A 22,321-nucleotide genomic window follows, 5' to 3' on the forward strand; every position below is an offset into this window, starting at 1 on the left:
GACTCTGTAATTTCAGGAATTCAGAAAGAGCCCCCACTCCCCCCAGAAATACTTAATCCACAATGACAGCTAAAATTCCATCATTTGAAACACTTCTCTTTGATTGAAAAACAAACAAAAAACCCTTGGACTGGGTAGCACACTTACCTTGACTAGAAATGTTCAACTTAGCATGAATTAGTTTACCTCACTTCGGAGCAGGCTTAGAGGGAGGGGGAAGAGAAGAGGCATGGGGACAGTGGCCTCTGGAAAAGTGGCAGGGTCCAGCGGCCCTTCGTAATTGAGGGAGGAAGAAAGGAAGGAGAAGGGGCCACCTGAGAAATCCTCATCTGCCTCACAATTCTGCTTGAGACCAGGCCTGCTCCCACTTGCCCATCGTTGTGCGAAGAATCTTGAGAGGAAAGAAGTTCCATCCTGGAAGATTTCCCTCAGACCCTGTGCTGTCAACTGCAGAGGGACTGGGACCTGGCAGGGGCTGGTATCAGCAATCTGAAGCCTGATAAGTGGAGCCCTTGTGACTGTCCAGTTGACTCAGGCTCATCAGTCTGCCTCCCTGAACTCTTCCCTCTAACCCAAGGTGTTCCTCTTGCTCCTGGCTCTCACTCTGGCACAAGGTGCTACTCTACTCACAGAGCTATGTTCAAGGAAGAAGCAGCCAAGATCTAGCAAAAAAGAGGATGGTTCTGAAAGGACCTAGGAAAGAGAATCATTGATTGTCTTTGCGCAAAAGATTCCAACTTCTGAGGCAATATTTTGGTGTACATAAAGCTGAGCTAAAATATGGCTAAATGTTGCATTCAGTTGACAATGTTTTATAGGGTGTTTTTATGAAAGGTACTATACTGAAGGCCATGGAGGCTCAGCAGTGACTCGGCCCAGCCAAAAGGAGAGACAAATAAGTAATATGAAGCAGGGTGTGGTTGAGTGCCCCAAAGACATTAGAGAAAAGAGGAGGGGGTCCTCAACCCTGGCTACACATCATCAGAGTTAACTCCCTAGGAGATGCCCAGCACCATCCCCAGAGGTTCTGGTCAACTAGCCCTCAGTATTTTTCTAAAGCTCCCCAGGTGAGTCCAATGTGCAGCCAGGCCTGACCACCTCTATTAAAAGGAAGATCAGAGGAGGAAGAGATTACTTCTAGCTGTGAACTGGGAAACCCAAGTGTATAAGTAGCAATGTGCAAATAAAGAAATGGGATTTGAAATCAAGACAGTGCATGGGGTGCCTGAGTGACTCAGTTGGTTAAGCATCCTACTTCGGCTCAGGTCATGATCTGATGGTTTGTGGGTTGGAGCCCTGTGTTGGGCTCTGTGCTGACAGCTCAGAGCCTAGACCCTGCTTCAGATTCTGTGTCTTCCTCTCTCTCTCTGCTCTCCCCCACTCGTGCTCTGTCTCTGTTTCTTAAAAGTGAGTAAATGTAAAAAAAATTTTTTTAAAGAAATCAAGACAGTGTAGAATTGCCTGGCTTTTGTTAAAATGCAGATTCTCAGGCCTTATCGCCAAGCTATGGAATCCAAATCCTTAAGGTGCTTGATTTATTTTTACTGAACCTGAATGAGTGAGTGGACCAGTAACTGCTCTCAATTTATAGACACCCATGAGCCCTAGCTTGAAACAGTTAATTGTCTTCTGTTTTCGTATTTCGAGAAGTACTTCAGGGGCAAGGACTGAGGCTTCCTGAGGCTAAGAAGAGAACTGGAATTTGGAAGAGTGCCCCCAAACACCCTGCCTCAAATCTTCTGAGCTTCTATTCAGCTCTGCAATCTACCTTCCAACTCTCTTCGACTGCTCTGCAGTCAGCCGTGCTGGGTGATTCTAACTGCCGTAACTCACACTCTTCACCTCATTCAGGCTCTGTAGTCACGGTGTCTGCCTACTGGCCCACCCTGGGAACTCATGGGAAACACCCTGGGAAAGAACAGAGAAGGGGGGCATGAAGACTAGTTCATAAGAGAGGGCAAGAAGGAGCTCTGTAGAAAGTAAGAGCCTGCATGGAGTATCAGTTGGTTCAACTGATGGAGAAAAAATGGTACCAAGAAATGTACTCTCATAAATAGAGCCTAAGCTCTGGAACCAGTCAATCTCAGATTCAAATCCAGCTCTACCTCTCTAGGGAGGCTTTTCTGATTCTCTTATTTCTTTCTCTTCAAAATGGGGATAATACTGCTCATGAGAGTCTGCGAATAGTTGATAAGCTAATTTGTGTAAAGTACCTAATAACATGGCTGGTAAATAATATGTTCCCAATGTAGAGAAGCTGGTTCTGACAACAGATACCCTAGGACTGTGCTGTCTATATGATGGTAGCCATGAGGCACATATGGCTACTTAAATTTAAATTAATTTAAAATTCTGTTTATCAGTTGCATTAGGCCAAATGCTCAATAGCCATATGTGGCTAGTGGCCGCCATCAGTGGACAGCACTTCCAACATCACAGGAAGTCCTATTGGAGCACTGCTCTCAGAATTAAGAAGGGGTACTCTTAGGCCCGGGGGGATCAAAAAACTTCCTGAGAAGTGGGATTCAAGTAGAGTTTTGGAGGTTGGATAAACATTTGACAGAAGAAAGAGATTTCAAATGTGGCTAAATGTATGAAGAAAGACAAGGCACCCAGAGGTCCTGTCCTTATTGTCTCTCTCTGCATTTATACACACCCTCCATGGTGGGGAAAGTTTGGTGTGTTTTTTTTTTTTTTTTAACTAATTCCAATGTTTGAATTGGAGGCTTGGTTTATATATTCTTATTGGGTCCCTGGAGGAGGGGGGACTGGATGATTGATCGCCCCCTCCTTGTGGTGACCCTTGTAAGTCTTCGAGGCTGGCATGGGGCACTGGACAATCCCAGTGGCTAATAATCATCCTGTGTGTCCTGCTTTGAGCCATCTTCTGTTCTTGCCATCTCTTCCCCAGCAGCCAGCAGGACAGTTTGGAACCCCATCTAGAAGCTCTCCCTCTGGGACCATCTCAGAGGTACATGCCTATCTCTGAATCCCTGGGTGCTTCGCTGGAGTCTGCACCAGGCTCTCTGGGCTCTCAGTTCTTTCCTTTGCCTCCTGTTCCCTGCTAACTAGTACCAGAGTGCCCCTGGTGCTGATGGCAGCAAACCCAGGCTTCCTGGTAATGCCTTTAGACTCTTCCAGCACCTGGGCTTCTCCCACCATCCTACCCACAACCCCATCTCCCTGCTCAGAGTGCTTCTCCTTCTCCAGCAAAGAGTCTCTGCTCTGGAAGACTTTATCTCCTACCTACTCCCCCTACAACATCTAAGCCTTCTGCCCCCGTCCAAGCATTCACACACATCTCCTTCTTCACATTGGATATGCAATCCTCCCTTTTCTAGCCATTCTGTTCCCAGCTTCCCAAATCTGGCTCAAAATGGTCTTCCCCAAAGCCCTTCCTGGTAAGCCCTATTCCTAAAGAGTTTCAGGTCCAAGAGGACTCCGTTTGCCTCGGCTCACTTGCTGCCATTGCTAAGTTGCTCTCCTAATGCTGAATGCCGTCTCGTCTGGCATGTTCAACTTTCCTCACTTGGCTGGTTATTCACTGAGGACAGGACCCTTCAACCATTTGAATGGAATCTTTTGAAGCAGTCCAGGCCTAAAATAGAGCTCTGAAATAGGGCCCCAAATTATATCCAGTGTCTCCTCCTTTTGCCAGTCCATTCTTTCAGAGCTCCCTTCACCACATCTGCCCACCCACGATTTGTCCATGCAGGGAATCCCTTCAATACCCATGGGAATAGTCTCATTTCAGCTCTGAGGGTGCAAGTATTTTCTACCGACGTGACAAACAATTGATGCTAGTTGGACATGGATTGGTTTAGACTGGTGATTCCCGACCCTGGCTACACACTGGGATTCCCTGGGGGCCTTTTTAAAAATGTGGATATCTAGGCACTCTTCTAGACCAGCTGCATCTGGATTTCCAGGGTGAGGCTGGGCTGCTGTCTGTCTTCCTTTCCCAACTCAGATAATGTGAATAGATCATTTGCCTGACCTGGGAAGACACTGGGGGCAGCAATGACAGAGTGTTTGAGAAAAGGGTTTCTGGAGTGATACTGTGTCAGTTCAAATGCCAGTTCTACCAGTGTCTGTGCGGTCCTGGGCCAGCTTCTGAACTTCCCTGCTCCTTTCTCTGTAAATGGGAATTATAATGATAGTGCCTCCTCATGGGGCTGCCATGAACATCAAATTAGTTAATACTAATCAAGTATTTAGCGCTGCAGCACAGGCATATAGTAAGTGCTCAAAAAGGTCCGCCATTTTTATTCCTTCTCTCCAACTTTCTCCTCAGTATCATTTCTGAACCCATCTCTGCTCCTCCCTTCCCCTTATCGGAGCCCCATTTCAGGCCTGGTGTGGGGAAATGCGGCACCGAGAGAGCATGTGATGGTACAGGGAACTTTGGAGAGACACAGCCCTGAAGGTACCTTCTCCACCACCTGCCCCACCCATGCTGGAAGCTGCCCAAGATGGAGGATGAAGTATATAAGAGGCCAGTTTTAACCAAAAAGCTGCTCTCCACAATCCTTTGTGATTGCTATCCATTTGTGCTTTTACCACCACCCCAGGTATGGGGCTGGATCAAAAGCTGAATTGGGGGAGAGTGGCAGCTGCAGAGATACTACAGATAAGACCTCCCTGCCTCACCCTCTCCTGGCATGAATGCATGGGTCTGTAACTGCAACAGCTTTCCCCAGCACCATCTGACATTTCTTCTGGATTTGCTTCAGCACCTAGCAGAAGGCTCCATAAACTCTGCTCAGTATGGGGAGGACGGGTGGGATATGGGGGTGGCGTACAAAGGAGGAGAGGGCAGACCAGAAAGGGTGGATTATTTGAACATAGGCAATCCTAAGATTCTCTTCTGAGGATGGGGAAGTATACCCCAAAAGGAAAGCAGGAGGACCCTCAAGGAAACACTTCATCTACTTCAAAATTTGGCCCAAGTCCAGCTCAAGAATAACAACAAATGGAAATGAGCAGACTGCAGGCTGCAGATAAGCAGACACCCCTAGGGAAAACCTACCCACATTTACATTACTACAGTAGTTACCCTACCATTCACAGCAGCTGGGGGTAGTGTGGGCAGATTGGCTGGGCCCAGTGAGAAGGTCCAAAGCAGCCTGCCTGGGGTCCTAATGTGCCCACCTGACTGACATCCTTCTTGCCCAGGCCAGGTTGGCCCAGGGTATTTGGGCTTAGTGCAGGCTCTCTGATCTCCTGACCAATCACTTGTGATACCCTTGCATGCTGCCTTGTACCATTATTTAACTTTTATTTAGTTCACATGTATTACCTTCCTCCTGAAGCCTTCCTGAGGCTGTGGCTTCCGAATCTTTGAAAGCCACATGGCTGCTAGAAGGGAGTTGAACATATTCATTCAGACACTCAACAAATAATTATTGCACATTTGCAACATGCCAAACACTGTGCCAGGAGCTGGGCATCCAGCTGTGAACAAGACAGAGTAATATACTTGAGGCATTCAGTAAATATTTGTAAAACAGATGGGTGGATGTATCGGCGGATAGATGGATGGATTGGTGGGGAAGTGGATGAGGTCCATATTTGTGGCATCTTCTCTGTTCTATGTTACTACAAGGAAAAAGCTTTTTATCTTCCTGTGACTACCCCCCCCCCACTGTTCTAGGTGGAGAGCAGTCCTAGGAAATTTATCTTAAATTAAGGGTAAGGGGATAGGAAACTCAGAGAAAGGAAGATACTCACTTAAAGGCATCCATTTGGTGATGCAGAGGCCAGAAGAGACTGGGACCAATGAATCCAGGGTATAGGAATAGGATCCATAGGCTCTCAGGGTCTTCAGATAGTATCTGGAGCTGCTCTGGTATCTCTTCAGAACATCCTTATTCAATAGATGTTCTCCAGCCTCAGTGTTAACTAGCTCTTGATGACAGGGCACCAGGGTCTACTTGAGACCAGCATACTATTACTGCTCCTGGTTAGTTCTCTTAAACTTTCCTCCATGTTAAGTAACATCCAAAGCAGAACCACCTTTGGCCATGACACCCTAACCTGCAGCCTGCACACACATACCTGTATGTGTGTACATGTACCCTACCTCTAGATCAAAAGGGCAACTCGGGAAACCGGTGGAGCCCGGCTTCCTAGCTGTGGCTTCTCAGGCTGTCTTCCCAATTCAGAACTGGGTGGAGCCTCTGTGACCTCAACTGGAGCCCGGGCCCATCCTCAGCCTGGGCAAAGTGTAGGCAGGGGCAAAGAAGGCCTGGAGAGAGTCCAGGAAATCATACAAATGACCCCAAGGAGAGGAGACAGAGCACTTTCTTCTTTTTATGAAAAAAAAAAAGTAGGCTTCCTCTTATATAAGCTTAGCCTACTCAGCTGAAGAGCCAGGAAAAGAACTTGGTGCCTGGTGACTGGAGGAGAGTGGGGCTGACCTGAGAGCCTTATCACCATCAAGAGGCCTTGATGAGTTTCTCTCTGAAGTTCCTACCACCTTATCCCTAAACTAGCTCCTTGCTCATCTGAATGTACCCCACATGGACAATAATTTTCTCCTTTTCAGTGTGGACAGATGAAACCAGCCCTGAGTCAGAGGCCTTCAGAGGCTGGGTTGGTAGGGGATCCTAGAGGGAGGGAGGAAAGAATAGAACACTGGAGAGACGGGGGCAGGGAGGCAGGTGGTGGGCAAAGGCAGGTTCCAGTTTCATGATTTATCAGTCTGATCTCTTTAAACTGATGGAGAAAATAACGTAAACAACGATGATGTCAGGTGATGCATAATTAGGTGTGCAGAGCTTTCACATACGTTATTTCACGTGGTCCTCAAATGGTCCTGTCTCTCAATACATAGATGGGGAACAAGCCCAGAGAGGGAAAGAGCAAACAGCTTGTGCAGAGCCAGACCCTGGGTTTTCTGACTCCTCATTCAGCACTTGCTCACTACGTGCTATTATCTATAAACACCTGAGGGAGTAATCCATGCCTTAGTCATTGTGTCCCCCCCACCCCCCCAACCCTGCCCCAACTCAGCACATGGTTCAGCATGAAGCAAGCATCTGATACATAACCATGGAATGGCCTGGAACTGACATCTGGATGTTCCTGGTAGGAAATCAGCAGTAGGGATGTGGGTGCCTGGAGGCTTTGGGCATGGGGGTAGCTGGAGGGAGGGCAGGGCTGAGTGGTGGGCAAGGAAGGAGGGCAGTGCAGTATGGTAGGCACAGACAGATGTGCAATGAGGAAGGGGTGGGCAGTGTGGCAGAGGGCAGGTGTCTCCTGCCCTTGGATTCACTATGCTGGGCCAAGCAGCTGGTTAGAAACAAAAACAAACACCAGGGATACAGGTTCCTGCTGTTAACAGCTTCAAACCGCCAGAGGAAAACTCCAAATAAATATAATTAGAAACTTGTAAAAACGTCCTCTCTGTAAACTTGCTCCCCAGGGTCTAGCCTTTAAGCTCCCCCTTTCTTCCAGTCCCCCTGCCCCCCATGTCCACATACCCCAACACTCTACCCTCACCCAGGGACTCCTTAGATCTGTTTCCTTATTCTGGATCTTCCCTCCAGCCTAGCAGCTCCTACCCAGGTTTTCCCTCAGCTTGTCACCATCAGTGACCAGATGTGGACAGCCCCTAGCTTGGGGCTCCAAAATCCAAACCCCACAGCTCTCTAGGGCTATGGTTACAGCCACAGGGAAACCATAGGTTAAGAGTGAGGGCCACAGTGCCCTATTTAGGAGTCATCTTTTCACCTACAGGGCCGAATCAGTGCATCCAATGGCAACTACAAAACAGTGCCTTGGTTTGAAAAGGGGAGAGTTGTCGAGGCTGGAGCAGAGTACAGAGGGCTAGTGTTGGAGCTGAGAATCTATGATGTAGGACCAAGGACTGGGGCCTAGGGGCCTTGCCCAGATAGTATTCAGTTCCCAGAATACAGACATTTCAGCTCCACTTTCCAATGTTGTTACACGCACACTCAAACACACAGTTGTTTTGTAGGGGCTGTTTTGAGGGGGAAATACTCTACTTAAAGGCAGAGAGCTATCAGGTACTTGTGGCCCCAGGAAACTGAGGTGGAGCAAGAAGGGAGGAGTAGCCAAGTGACAGACTCAGGCAGGGAACAGTAGAGTAGGGTCCAGGGAAAAGAGGGCCTGAGTGTCAGGTGAGAAGCCTGCAGAGGCCTGGCTGCAGGACCAAGGCTTGCTATAGTGTCTTCTGCCTTCAGCAGGAAGGATCTCAATGAGATATGCAGAATCTCAGAGCTGAAAAGGACCCTACTGATACTCTAGTCCATTTTACAAGTGAGGAAGAGAATTTCAGTTATTTCCTCAAAGGCCCCAGTCCTCAGGCTCTGCATCTACCAAAACCCACTGGCACCAAATGCCCCAGCACATGCCATTTGGAGCTGGCAGTACGTGGCATGGCAGGAGAATGGCCAGTCTGGTGACAGAGGGGCCAACGGGGGAGAGGGCAGGGTCTATGCCCCCTCTTAGCCCAGGTGACTGTTTCCTGTACCCCTCAAACATCCCTGGGTTGGCAATTGTATCACTTTTGCCCCAAGGACCAGCAGTCCCTGCTTCCAGACTCCTGTCTCATAACTGAGCCTGAAGAAGCTGTCCCCAGGTCTGGGCCTCTTGCGGGCACTGCCAGCCTCAGAGCAGCCCTGCAGTTTCCAGCCCTGACAGGGACTCTTTCTTACAAATGGTCATGTGCTAGGGGTACGGGACGTCAAAGGAGGCCCACACCCTGACACGCGGGGACCAGAATCGGGAGCAGGGACTGGGGTGAGTTCCGGCAGCGAGCCCCTCCACCTCCATCTTCTCAAGAGGGTCTGAAGCGATCCGTTCCCTTCCCCCACCCTCAATCCAAGGCACTGGACCAAGCCATTCCTCTTCTTTACTTCTCCAACGAAAACAAAACGCACACTGCCCCGCTTCCTTTTTCCTCTCACTGGAGCACTGCGCGCGCGCACGCACACACACACACACACACACACACACACACACAGGCGCGCGCGCGCGCGCGCGCACACACACACACACACACACACACACCCTGAGTCATGCACACGCACGCTCGCACGCCCCAGTGAACGCACACCTCACATTCCCAAACTCACACCCAGGGCCAGCTCCTTTTACAACAGGTCCCAGCCGCTCACATCTCAAACCGGTTCTCATGCTCTCAGATTCCTGAAGGTTTCAGAAAACAATCTCATTTAGGGGTTGCTGATAACTTTCTTCTTTCTCTGCCTGTAGTAATTCTGGCCTCCGTGTCTTCTGTTCCCCTCTCTCATTCCACCCTGCAGACACTCCAGGAGATGAGGGGGAAGAAGTAGAGAAGTTCTTCCCTGGCCCCAGCCTTTCCCCACCACCCTGGGGGACATGTCACTGAGAGAGGAAAGGTCAAAGGGATTCCTGAGGAATTTCTAAGTAGTCCACCCCCCCTTCTCCACCCTTCTGGAAAAATGGGAGTAGGGGAGGAAGACAGGCTTAGAAGCAACTGATTGAAGATCAGGTTCCAAGAGTGGGGACTGACTCTCTCGCTCTCCCCAGTATGGCCTGGATGGGGCACGGGCAATAGCCGCTGCCGACGGGGCCACCCTCACCCGCTGACACGGTTATGGTTTTCATTTCATATTTTGGAGGGAGGGGCTAGGAGGAACAGTCCCCTCACTGTAAGAGCTGGCCACAGGAGCCTAGGGAAGCGGGGAGGAGAGGAAACAGCCACATTAAAGAGGAAGAGAGGGGTGGGGGAAAGAAAGAGAGAGACACACATACTCCCAGACAGAGACCCGGAGAGACGTACAGAGACAGAGAGACACTGTTTGCTGCCAGAGGAACGCTCTCAGTCCCAGGGATGGTGTTACTTGGAAATTCTAAATACAAGACTTTATCAAAAATTTATCCCTAATGAGAAGAGAAAACAACCAGGTAAACTAAACGGCCAGGCTGGCTCTCCTGAGCCAGCCCTGGGGACAAGTTTTCCCCGGGAGGCCAGGAGACCTTTTCATTCAGCTGTAACTTGAGCCCTAAGCAAGGATTAGGTCTTTTTAACCACTGCTGCACACCCCCCCCCACCCCCCAAAAAAAGCAAAGCAAATTAATGCTTTTAAGTTAACAATTATCTGGGTTATCCAGTCTGTCTACTTTAAAATACAGAGACAGGCACTTGAAAAACACTCAAAACCATGTACCCTCATGCTCACTCACTCGTAGTCACACAAGCTTACCCACCCACTCAATCCACACACAGTTCTCAAAGATACTAAAGTGTACATATCCACGCTTAATAACCAAATCACAGTAGACACTGACACCCAACTACATCACCTGTGGGTGAGCATGGTAAACTTCCCTCTCACACACACACTCACCTGTATACTCAGGGCTTCCTTCCTTGTCTCTCCCCATCCTCCCCATCCCTTTCCACTTTGGTTCTTTGGGAGGATGGAATCTCTGGAGAAGAGGCACTTAAGTATATAGTACCTGTACTCTACATATAAACACACACCCGCACACACATATACACACTACACCCAGAGGTATAATAACTGTGCAAGGTATTTGCCAAGAGTTTCTATAATTTAAAGAAACCCACTAGAGCTTCCTTTAAAAACATGTGGCATAAGGGCACACCTGCTGGCACTAGTGACACCTAGGAGATATGTTTGGGAGCAAGTGATGACCACAGCACTCCCATCTATGGGTAAGGCTGCTTGTCACTACTTGTCCTTCCTGTGGCACTGGCCTGCAGATTGGGGTCCAGAGATAGCCCTCTAACCCAACAGACCTGTTGTTAGGCAATCTCTGGCAGTCCGGGTTGATATATTTCCTGAATAGCAGCATCAAAGGTAGCTGAAATGACAAGTTTCCACTCTATGCCAGGCTAGACTCAGGGATCAGAAGGAAGGAAGATGCACAGCTAATTGCAGCCCAGTCAGAGTGAGTGTGGCCTGAATAGGAGATAAATAGTGAACAAAACTCTTAGTAAGTTCCTTGAGGGCAGGGGCCTCCACTCTGGCTGCATATCCCCACAGCACCCAGCAGGGTGTCTGATGAAAGAGGAAGCACCTCGGAGCGATTCTGAGTCCTTCTGTCCCTGAACAATGAGCTGATCTCCGCTTGGCACCTGTCCCTTCTAGGAGTCTCCATCAGCCCTGGGAACCCCCTTGAATATACTCTTTGCTCCCCCTTTTGCCCTCAGCCCCCCCAGCCTCACTAGGCCACTAAGACACTGGCTCCAAGTTGAAAGAGGTCCTTATCTTGTCTCTAGATTACTCGAATGAAATCTGTTCCTTCCTTCAGACTAAACTCCCTAGCTAATTCCATGTTATGAGTAAGTCAGCACACACTACAAAAGCCAGCTTTGTTTATGAAAACACAAGCAAATCCGCAGTGGGAGAGGGGCTGCTCCCAGGCTGGGGGTGGCAGTGGTCGTGGGCTGTCTGGAAGCAGGATGGGAGAAGAGGCAGTTTGGGGTGGGAAGGGGTGGGGGTGGGGTCTGGTCTGTGACAGCTGAGAATCTCTAGTACTCGGGTTCTGTTAAAGGACAGGTTGGAGGAGGAAGGGGGTGGTTGAAGAGGCAGTGTTTGGGAGAAGAGGATGGCATTGATATGGCACCTTCCTTTTAATGAAGTGGGAGCCTATCCAGTACACAGAGCAGCTTAAGGGCCAGGTGCTCAGTCTCCGGGGACACAGCGACCCGACTGCCAGAGACTCAGGCTTCCCCAACTCCCAAGTTCAACTTTCCTTTCTGGCTCAGCCACTTCCACACCCCAGCTTGGCTTCAGGAGCCCCTGGGACAATAGGCAGAATCATATCCTCCTCAGCAAAGCGTTGCCAGGAGGAATTTTCTTTTTGTCCATATAAATCTCTTCCTGGGTGAGGACATGATGGGGGAAGGGTGCAGCAAGAGGTCAAGGGGGAGGGGAGGCTGTCCCCAAGAGATCTGTAGCCCACCAGCCTGGTTTCTGCCAGCAAAGCCTTGGGACTGGCCAGGCAATGAGCCTGGGGTCAGGGATGGGGGCCGGAGGGCCTCCCTGTCTCTCTCTCTGTAATTCCTAGAGGGATCTGTCAGAGCTCCCCGGCCTGGAATTTTACTTTGTTATTTTAATGCAATTCTGACCTGGATTTAAATGGAATTGGAAACCCGAGGCCTTAATAAATAAATATTATGATAAGAAATGAAAGCCATGCAAGACGAAAGAGATTTCCCCCCAAAGAGGCAGAAAGCGACATTCTTGCTGGGAGCCAGTCAGAAATTTTCTTCTCTTCTTCAGCCCCTTACCATCCAGTGAGAGACGAGCTGGTTTTTCCAGAAAAGATCCTATTTTTCTTTAACATTTTTCTACTGATAAGACAACAACTTGGAAATTTTGTCTGACTTTGCATGAGGGCTGGGGGTGAGGGGAAGAAATACATGGCATGGCTGAAAAGTTTCATTCTCTCAGTCTCTCCAGGCCACAGCTTAAGTTTCTGGCAATGTCTGAGAAGAGAAGATTCTCTCTCAAACTTTTGGAGGACAGGAAGTCTTTCGAAGATGCTGGGGTGGCAATGAAGTCGGGAAGAATTCTGAGGTGCGTGGCGACTTCTGCCCAGGGTCCCCCAAACTTCTCACTGCTCCGTGTCGCTCCTGGCTCCTCCAGCCTTTCGCCCGGGACGCAGCGCCCAGAGGTTAGGTCCCCAGCCGGAGTGCGGGTGCACAGTGCTAGGCTCTGACAGCGGCACGCTCCCCAGCACCTGCCCTGCCCCTCGGAAATCGCACCCCCGCCCTCGGGCCCCGCAGCCCCCCCAGCCCCGCCGCCGCGCGCCCCTCCTTCCTTACCTTGCGCGGCTTTGCTGTGCTGGGCGGCGCGGGCGTGGACCAGCAGGACGAGCAGGCAGAGCCCGGGCACGCGCCCCGAGCCCATGGCTGGAGCTCCCGGGGGCCGGGCGGCCGGGGCCAGTCTCGCAGCCCCCGGAGGGCGGAAGCCGGCCGGGCCCCCGCGCGGCGGAGGGGGGAGGAGAGGGGGCGTCCCGCCGGGGCCGGACCGGGGGCTGCGGGAGCGGGGTGCGGACCGCGGTGCCCTCGGCGGGAGGCTCCCGATGCTGCCGGCTTCTCCCGGCCCGACGTCGGGGAGAGCGAGGCGGAGAGAGGCTGGGGGGCGCCCGGCGCCGATGACGGAGGGGAACCCCCGCCCTCTCCAAGCCAGGCTCGGCTAGCGGCGGCGGCGGGGCTGCTGCGTGTAATCCCACCCAATTCCCAGCTTCGCCCGGAGAGAGCTGCAGCCGGAGAGCGCGCAGAGCCCGAGCGAGGGACCTGAGAAAGGGGAGGGGAAACGCAGCGCCAGAAACACGCCCTTTCTGCTTCTCTTTCTTCCTCTCTCGCTCCTTCTCCGTCTCTCAGGCTCCGTCTCTTTTTCTTCGCCTTTCTCCTCCTCCTCCTCTTTCTCCTCCTCTCCTCGCTCCTTTTCGTTTTCTTCCTCCTCCCCCTCCTCCTCCACCACCTCCTTTTTCGTGCCCTTTTTTCTTTCAAATGGGGCCTCGGCGCGGCGGCCGCTCCCCCTGCGCTCCCGGGCGCAGCGGCCCCCTCCCCAGGCTGCCGGGCCGCTGCCTGCAGGAATTTACAATCCGGCGCTGGGGGAGCGGGCCCGGTCTCCATGGAGACGGCTTCCCCGGGAGCAGGGAGGTCAGGCGCGGACCGCGCACAATCAATGGATCAATGCAAGCCCCGCTCGGCTCCAGACCAAACAGCACCCGGCTCCGGCTCGTCCTTTCTCCCGGCGGAAAGAGTGGGGGAGCTAGGGTGCGCCCCCCACTCTCGCACGAGATGAGGGCCGTGCGACGCAGGTTTGCACGCACACCTCCACGAGGAGACAAAGAGAGCTCGGGGTGTCGGGGAGGCTGGGGCAGACAGGACCGCACTGGCGCCCCGGCACGTCCGCCGACACAGCCCGACACGCGAGATACAGCCACATAGGATCTCGAAAAACTGAGAGTGACACCGATTTCGGGCCGAGTGACGCCCTTCCAACTCTTACCTCCACCACATCCCCCACCCTCGGGTCTCAGTACCCATTTCTAGTGCTGAGTGCACTTTGAGGACCAAGAAGAAAGTAGACTTGCCCCCCAGCTAAACCTGCCAGCGCCAGGGCAGACTCCCTGGCCGTTAAGGCCTTGGAGGTAGACCACTGAGTCACCCTACCCATATAGAAGTGGGCTCACATGTAGAACACTGTCATGCACTCAGCACAGGGGCAAAAGCTAACCCCCAGGAATATGCGTATGTGTGTAAATACAGACACAAAGATCTGCACAACATACTTCTCCAAGCTTGCCCTCGCAGCTTCAAGATGTGGTCCTAACTAGCCCATTCTTTTTTTTTTTTTTTTAATTTTTTTAATGTTTATTTATTTTTGAGAGAGAGAGAGACAGAGTGCGAGCAGGGGAGGGGCACAGAGAAAGAGGGAGACACAGAATCCAAAGCAGACTCCAGGCTCTGAGCTGTCAGCACAGAGCCCATCCCCGGGGCTTGAACTCACCAACTGTGAGATGGTATCATGACCTGAGCTTAACGGACTGAGCCACCCAAGAGGCCAATAACTGGTCCATTCTTAACCCTTCGTGTCTCCAACTGCGGGGTAACAGAGGAAAAATAAATGATATTTTTAAAAATAAAGGCAAAGGGCATAAAAGCAGTGTCTCCAAACCATGGACACTGTCCATGGATTTATAGACATTTTCTTTTATCTTAGAGGAAAGACCCCTTGAAAGGTGGTGAAGGCTTTCTTAGAGTATGGGGCTTCAGTCAACCTGAGACCATGCCAGGATCCAGGCAGTTACTTATGCTTCAGAGCCACTTTTTTTTTTTTTTTTTTTTTAAAGAGAGAGGGAGAGCATGCAAGCAGGGGAGAGGGGCAGAAGGAGAGAGAGAGAATCTTAAGCAGACTCTACGCTCAGCATGGAGCTCAACGTGGGGCCCCATCCCACGATCCTGGGGTCATGACCTATGCTGAAATCAAGAGTCAGACCCTCAACTGACTAAGGCACCCTAAGAGCAAATTTTTTGCAGGGAGGAGGACCCTGAGACTCAGACTAACCTCACAGAGCCCTTAGGGTACCCAGGAGGAAGGGACAATGACCAGAATCATCCTGAAAATAACTCAGTTCTTAGACCCTTGACACTGGCAGCCCACATCAGCTAGGTGACAGGTGTGATATGTCAGAGATCTCCTGAGCCCCCAGGGAGAAGAACTGAGCCCTTCCTTCCCTAGGGATTGAGTAGAAAAGTAGGAGGATGGAAACAGACTTAAGCATTTGAGTTTTTTTTGTCCTGTCTGTATCCTGGGATGAAGATTGCCTTTGGGCAAGTCACATCTCAATGGGCCTCAGTGTATTCTAGAAAACGAGAGGGTGGATTAGCTCCTTGGTGGAAAGGAGACAGTTGCCCTTAGGAAGCCTGGAGGAGGAGGTCTTGAGTATGCCTGCTTGGCATGAGAGATGATGGTTGGGATGGAAGCACACAGATGATGGAAATGGTGTGGAGGCCACAAAAGTTTGGGTCAAATGATCTCCCAGGTCCCTGCCAGCTCTGTCACCCTAGGACTCCCTCCCTCTTTCATTCCATTGGCAAACCCCTCCCCTTGAAGCTGCTTTACCTGCTGCCACCAATTACGTATAGGGCTGGGGGACAAGTGCAAACTTGCCATCCTCTCTGCCCCAAACAAGAGTGGTTAAAAAAGAAAAAAAAGAATTGGAGGTTGCCAGATGGTGCCTGATCTACATGGGGGGACAGGGAGAGAGCTGAGGAGCCCCCCAAGGCAGGGAAGGGAGATTACACCATGCCTTGCTTTGTCTCTCTGCCTTGCTGTGCACACTCGTGTGAGCTTCTCTGCGTCCCTAGGGAGGAGGGCTCCAGCTCACCCCCCTCTAAACACAGGTGAGGTGGGCATGAAGAATTCTATAGGGGCAGATTAGTAGGTTATCTCGGACCTTCTCTCTAATTCAGTATGATTTCTTGGTGCCTTGAGTGTGGACGTTGCCCTACCTTAGCTGCTAAGTCTCTGGGAGTTTCAGTGTCTTTAACTGTAGCTTCCTTTTTTTTTTTTTTTTTTTTTTTTTTCTCATTTTGTCAGCTTGTCCTCTGCTCCTCTAGGACTGGATGAACTTCCTCCACATCTGGGCAGAAGGGGCAGTTCCCTGCTCTGCTCCCCACCATCCAGTCTGGTTGCAGTCCATCCCCAGCCCTTCAGAGGATTCTGTAGGAGCAGAAGCAAGGCTTATATCACTGGGTACTGTGACCTGGGGGGCCAGTTCCATTGCCCTCTGCCCTGTCCACTTCTGCAGGGACTCACAACTGGGTAGTGATGCAGGAAGATGACAAGAAAGGAATAATGAGATGGCTCTTGCAAGTGGTATTACAAAAGCAATAGCATATGTCGTACCCTCACTGGCAGGAGTGAAATGTCCCTGGGTTCTCTGGGCCTCCAATATTCTCTCAGGCCACAATTTGCTTTCAGGCTGCACTTTCCTTCAGGATTGCTTCTGACATTCCATTTCTGTCAATTTTCCCCTGCAAATGTCTGGGGAGAGGACTGGGCTGGGGAACCCATAGCATATATACCTCGGTTCTGATCCTGCTTAGGGATACCTGTGCTGGGGCTCTGTCACACTCAGGGACTTCCCCTCCCCCGCCAAGTCTCCTTCCATGAGCCTTTGCTTTTTCTCTTGTCTCCTCAGCTTCCTCATCTATAAAATGGGTCCACTGACCCTCCTTGACAGGCAGTATAGTCTAATGGAGAACACATACAGGTCAGAATTAGCCCACGAACAAATGTCAGACCCTACCATTTTCCAGCCGTCTATCTATTTTTGTTGAGTTATTTCACTTCTCTGAGCTTCCTCATCTACAAAACAGGTAGGATCACACACGACCTCAAATGTGGGCATGCATCAGTGTCTAACTACATTAGGCTCAAGAGTAAGAGAAATTCTGTGGTTCAAATCTCAGCTCTGTTAACCTTCTAGCTATGTGACTTCAGATAAGTTATTCATTGTCAGCTTCAGTTTTCTCTTCTGACAAAGGAAATAAAACCTCAAAATGTTATGGTGTTAATTCAATAAAATAACGAATGGACTGCCCTGCCCCCCACCTGGCACATAGTAGGCATTCAGTAGGCAATGACTATTGTTTTTTTTTTTCACTACTTCTCAGAAGGAAAAAAATCCACAATGTTTGATAGTAAAGGTACTGTAGTGCCTGGAAAGAAGTAGTTCTGTCCCAGACCCGACTTTGATGCTGCTGGTTGTGAGTACAGCCAATGGGGCTCAATTCTCACCACCCCCAGTAGGTTCTGTCACATGTTGTTACTGAGAAGTTTCCAGAAATGCCATGCATTACAACACACTGCGCTTGTCAACAGCACTTTCAAGTTGGAGAATAGAAGGAAATTCCCCTGCCAGGTAGGGTAGTTCCAGAATCCTTCTTTCCCTACCACCATGCACTTCCTACCCTGCGTTAAGAAGGCCCAGGCACTCAAACAAATTAGAGCTCATAGCTACCATTTACTGAGTGCTTTCTATGTGTGCCAGGCACTATAACAGGCACTCCACCACATGTCTATCAGGTAAGAATTGTTATCCCCTTTGTTGATAGGGAAACTGAGGCTCAAGAAGATCAGCCCACCCTGATCACTAAGAAGGGCAAAGCCAAGACTTGGGCCCAGGCTAGACTCTGAAGCTTGTGTACCTCCTCCTTCCTATGTGCTGCCTCCTCTGAATCCACAGAGGCCTAACACATTCTGGCCACTGTTAATCATTTGGAGCAGGATGAGGGTCACAGACTAGCCCCTTCATACACAAGGGGTAATAGGGCAGTACCCTTGCTCAGAAGGATCATGTAGGAGTACAAAAGACTTTAGCCATCACATTTGTCTGATGATGAGATGTCACATGACTTGCCCAAGGTTAAAAAACATATTTAAGAGGCAAAGCTAGAAGCAGAATCCATGTCTTAACAGACTTTTGACTCTTGGATCACTGCTCCTTGGCCTGTACCCTCAGACCTACCAGTCCTACTGCTTCCAGTTCTAGCCCTTCCTCTTCCTCATGATTTGATCATCATGAATCCTTCCATCAATTGGCATATGGTACCTATCTCATCTCCTCCCCCAGTACACCCTGTCTGAGGCCCTCTAGGGTGTGCAAAAGAAAATGTGGGGGCGTCTGGGTGGCTCAGTCAGTTAAGTGCCTGACTCTTGATTTTGACTCAGGTCATGATCTCATGGTTTGTGAGATCAAGACCCTGCATTGGACACTGTGTTGACAGCTTGGAGCCTGCTTGGGATTCTCTCTCTCTCTCTCTCTCTCTCTCTCTCTGTCTCTCTCTTCCCCTCCCCCACTCTCTCCCTTTCTCTCTCTTCCACTTCCCTGCTCATGCTCTCTCTCAAATAAATAAAAATTAAAAAAAAAAAAAAAGAAAGTCAGGAAACAGAAGTTGATCATCCAAGAAGACTTCATGGATGAGGAGGGATTTGAGGTGAATCTTGATGATACTTAGAAATCGATGGATAAGATAGAAATATACACAAAAATCAGTGAGTGACAGAGAAAAAAGAGAATACTCAGAACAACTACCAAAAAGAAAGAAAGAAAGAAAGAAAGAAAGAAAGAAAGAAAGAAAGAAAGAAAGAAAGAAAGAAAGAAAAAGAAAGAAAGAGAAAGAGAAAGAAAGAAAAGAGAGAGGGGGGATCATACCAGGTCAGTGGATAGGTTGACCCTGGTCGGTCCTTGTTTCTCACCTGTCCAGGATGGCTCAGGAGCCATTTGACCATATAGGCAGATGATGGGAAATAATGCTCTCTCAAAGACTGTTCCAGCCCTGGGATTCTAGGACTAACTTGCTCCAAGGCCCTTAGTCTTGCCTTTTTACAAGGGAGGTCTACTGACAGCCCTGCCAAGACTCAGGTGGGGAGGGGGAATAGCCTGGTCCAAGCTGCCCATACCTGTTCCAGTGTCTCCTCTGGCCACTTGGGTGGCCTCCTTGGCCCCTCATCCCAGGGTCCTCCCAGCCCTTCCTCCCTGCCTACCCCCACTCCTGAGTCACTTTGCCACCTGCTTCCTCCCCACCTGCTTCCTGGCTGCTTCCATGAAAGAAACAAAAATATCCAACCTGCCAATTGGCATCAACACCATGCATGGTTCCAGACCCCTCCACATCACAAGACAAGTCTCCAAACTGCCCTCAGTTTGTGTTCTGTCCCTCTCTACACAGCTGCTCTTCCAAACTTTGGTTTCCCATCTGCCAGCCTCAGATCCCTGACTTCTCCAATCAGTATCCTCAACTCCTGTTTCATCGAGAAGCCAGAAGCCATCTGGTATGAATATCCTATCCCCCACCCCCCTCTCCTTCTGCTGGGAGAGGGGTCCCTCCTTTTGGCCAAGGCCAGTCCTACACACATATGTAAGGATCTCATCTTTTCTCGGCCCTACAGAGATCTGGAGCCGTCAATTATTCCCTCCCTCTCCTGAATCTCTCACTTCAGTTCCTTCTCCTGTAAACACAGTACAACTTGCACCATCCTACAGTAGCAACAACAAACTTCCCCAGACCCTGCTGCCTCTGTCCTTCCAGACTCCTGAACTTCTAGGAGGAGCATAACTGCTCTCCACTTCACGGCTTTCCTTCACCCCTCACCTTAGTGCAGTCTGGCCCAGGGGCCCTCTGACACCCCCTCTGCTAGGTCTCCAGTGACTTCACATCTCCATATCTGGGGCTGCCTGCCAGTCCTTATCTAGCCTGACCTCTCTGCGTCATCAGAGGTCTCGGAACATTTTTCTTCCCCTTCTTGGAGCCTTTCTTTTCCCAGATCTCCTGCTGGCTGCTTTCCCTCCACTGGCCTCTTAAGAGTTTCTAGCTTGGATTTTCTCAATTCTCACACTACGCGACCTCCCTAGGCACAGCAAGGGCGGTGGAAAGAATATTGGCTTTGTGGTCAGACAGTGCTGAGTTTAAATCCCAGCCCCCTCAGTGGGTAAATTTGATCAAGTTTCTTCACATCTCTGAGCTTCAACTTCCTCATCCAGCAAAGGAGGAGGATAAAATTCTTGCAGGTTGTTGGAGGGTTACTGCTGATATGTCTCATGGAAGTCTCAGCGCAAAGTAGGTGAGTGGTTTGCTCCAATTGTGGGGCACTATGGCTCCAGCTACCACCAATGTGCTGATGACTTCCAGATCTACATCCTTAACTCCCCCCACCCTTTTCTTCTAGCTTTCATTCTGTGTGTCTGATTTTCAGATCTCTATCTCTAGTTCCTTCTTCCCTCTTCTATCCAGTCCTATATTTCTGCCTGCTTATAGCTATTTCCAATGGCATTTCTCAAGACCTCAAGCTGAACTGACACCCAACCAAACTCATAGTTCTTCTCCATACTCTCCCCTGAACTGCCCTCTTCCTGTGACCTCCACCTTGGGGATAATGACCCCATAATTTACTCAGTGATCCCAGCTAGATTTCTCAGAGACCAGAAGGACTCTCTGCATCTAAGAGGCCATCAGATCCTGTGAAACTTCCCTTCAATCCGTCCCTCCTGTCAACCCCTATTGCTACTGCCTCCTCTCAGATACTCATTGTGTCCCCTCTGGACCACTGTCTGACAGGGGTAAATTCTAAACCCTTAGTATGGCATAGGTGGCCCTCTGTGCCAGTCCTGTTCCCTTCTCTTCAATAACATTTTACGTTTCTCTTCTGATCTCGCCATCACTATACCCAAGCTACACCATGCCTGGCATATACCTTGTTCTTGCCAGCTGGAAAACCACCACTAACCTTCAAGACCCAGCTTAGATGTACCCGTAGCAGGCCCGGAGCTCAATACCCCTGTAATGGCCCTAGCCATGCTGTACTGTAATGGTCTGTTTCCTTTCACTTGTCTTCCAAACCTTTGAGGGCAAGACCCATATTGGTCACCACTGTATCCCCAGCCCGGATCACATAGTTGTGCTCAATGAATGTTTGTTGAGTGAATGAAAGAATGAAGGGATGGTGAACTCATGGGAATCCCGAGGAGATTCAAGGGAATTCCAAGGAACATCCCTTGACCTGTCTCTCTGCCTTCTGCCAGCCTGAGAATGCTTTGGGTTCCAACAGGACTGGTGGCAGCAGAGGGTTAAATGGAGGGGCAGTGTGGACAGTCCAAGCTGAAGAAAAACCACAGAGATGCAGCAGGCTGGAGGTAACTCTGGCCAGAGACTTTCAGATTCTAGAAGACAGAGAAGCAGAACTGGAACCTTCCAAGCCAGAGCTCAGGATCTCCCCAAAGGCCAGGGGCCAAGGTGGGTGGGGCTGGGTCCACAGGCAGCTTCTGTTTGAACCCTTAGGAAGTCAACTCAGGAGGTGGAACCCTCATCAGCTTTCCACTGCTTCATCAAAGATCTTTCCCACCAGTGCTTAAAATCCTATCATAAGAGGATCACTCCTTTGATCTAAACCTTATGTTCCTTGGGTCCTAAATACAAATATCACTGTGAGACAGAGTAACAAGATTAAGCCTTTGCCAGGTTAAATCTTTAATTATCAGTTGAAACCTTAACAAAGGTGTGGCAGAGGAGGGGCTATAGGGTCAGTCACTCCTAATGAACTTCCTAACTTTGCTGAGAGCCAGCTCTGCTTTGCTCTCCCTGACCTGTTTCCTTGTGGCTCTCCTCCCCCAAATCCCCACTGGGTTCCCTCCCCAGAAGAAAAGATGGAGAAACAGAGGAGGACCTCTCCATTTAACAGTGTAATTCCTCTGGGTATCCTGGATCAAAGAAAGGATGGGTGGAGGTATTGGGGCAAAGTTCAAAGCATTCATTAACCAATTCATAAAGTGCACTGCTATTTTAAAAAATCAGTTCCCCAATAGCTTCTATTGTATTTTCTGAGAAGGGCTCCTATGGGACTGAGAATACTGTTAGGAGAAGCTGAAAACTTGCAACAAGGACGGGGTCAGAATGTTTGACACCTGTGTGCTTATGCTGAATGTCAGTATCCTTACAGAAGTTTGCCTCCCTTGTTTGGCAAGAGGCTCTCCCTTCATGCCACCCCTCTTCCTCTGTCTTAGGTGGAAAGCTGTCCTAGGCATCATGCCAAGGCTGGGTTGGCAAAGCTAAGGGGCATCACAGCGAGGCTGTTATTCCTTGATGTCTCACTTTATCAGTCTGCCGGACGCTGCGGTGCGCTGAACGAGAAAAAGCCCTGGCCCTGACTTGGGGATGCTCCTCCCCCTGATCAGCCTAAAGCTACTGAGGAGTGAAAGGAACTCATTCTAGTCCTCTTCTGCCTCACCCACCCCTCCACGCCCTGGTCCAATCTACTGGGAT

At 50.1% G+C, this 22,321-nt stretch overlaps 1 protein-coding gene and 1 long non-coding RNA gene across 13 annotated transcripts in view; one reads left to right on the top strand and one right to left on the bottom strand.

The window, feature by feature from the left end:
• Positions 1-13,461, bottom strand: part of SCUBE3 (signal peptide, CUB domain and EGF like domain containing 3) — a 38,504-nt gene extending 25,043 nt beyond the window's left edge. For 3 of the 11 annotated variants that reach the window (XM_053222915.1, XM_027057929.2, XM_027057933.2), the window contains exon 1: positions 12,809-13,459. In XM_053222915.1, the coding sequence (XP_053078890.1) occupies positions 12,809-12,893 (85 nt within the window). In that variant the 5' untranslated portion in view covers positions 12,894-13,459. Of the gene's footprint in view, positions 1-12,808 lie in introns of all 11 variants that reach the window. The other 8 variants (XM_027057932.2, XM_027057935.2, XM_027057930.2 and 5 more) reach the window with 6 other exon arrangements.
• The window catches only part of LOC128315653 (uncharacterized), a 75,858-nt gene that overhangs the window by 31,165 nt on the left and 22,372 nt on the right, over positions 1-22,321 (top strand). The gene's annotated exons all lie outside the window — the stretch shown is intronic.

Source organism: Acinonyx jubatus, chromosome B2, assembly GCF_027475565.1.
Source record: "Acinonyx jubatus isolate Ajub_Pintada_27869175 chromosome B2, VMU_Ajub_asm_v1.0, whole genome shotgun sequence".
Classification (NCBI taxonomy): domain Eukaryota; kingdom Metazoa; phylum Chordata; class Mammalia; order Carnivora; family Felidae; genus Acinonyx; species Acinonyx jubatus.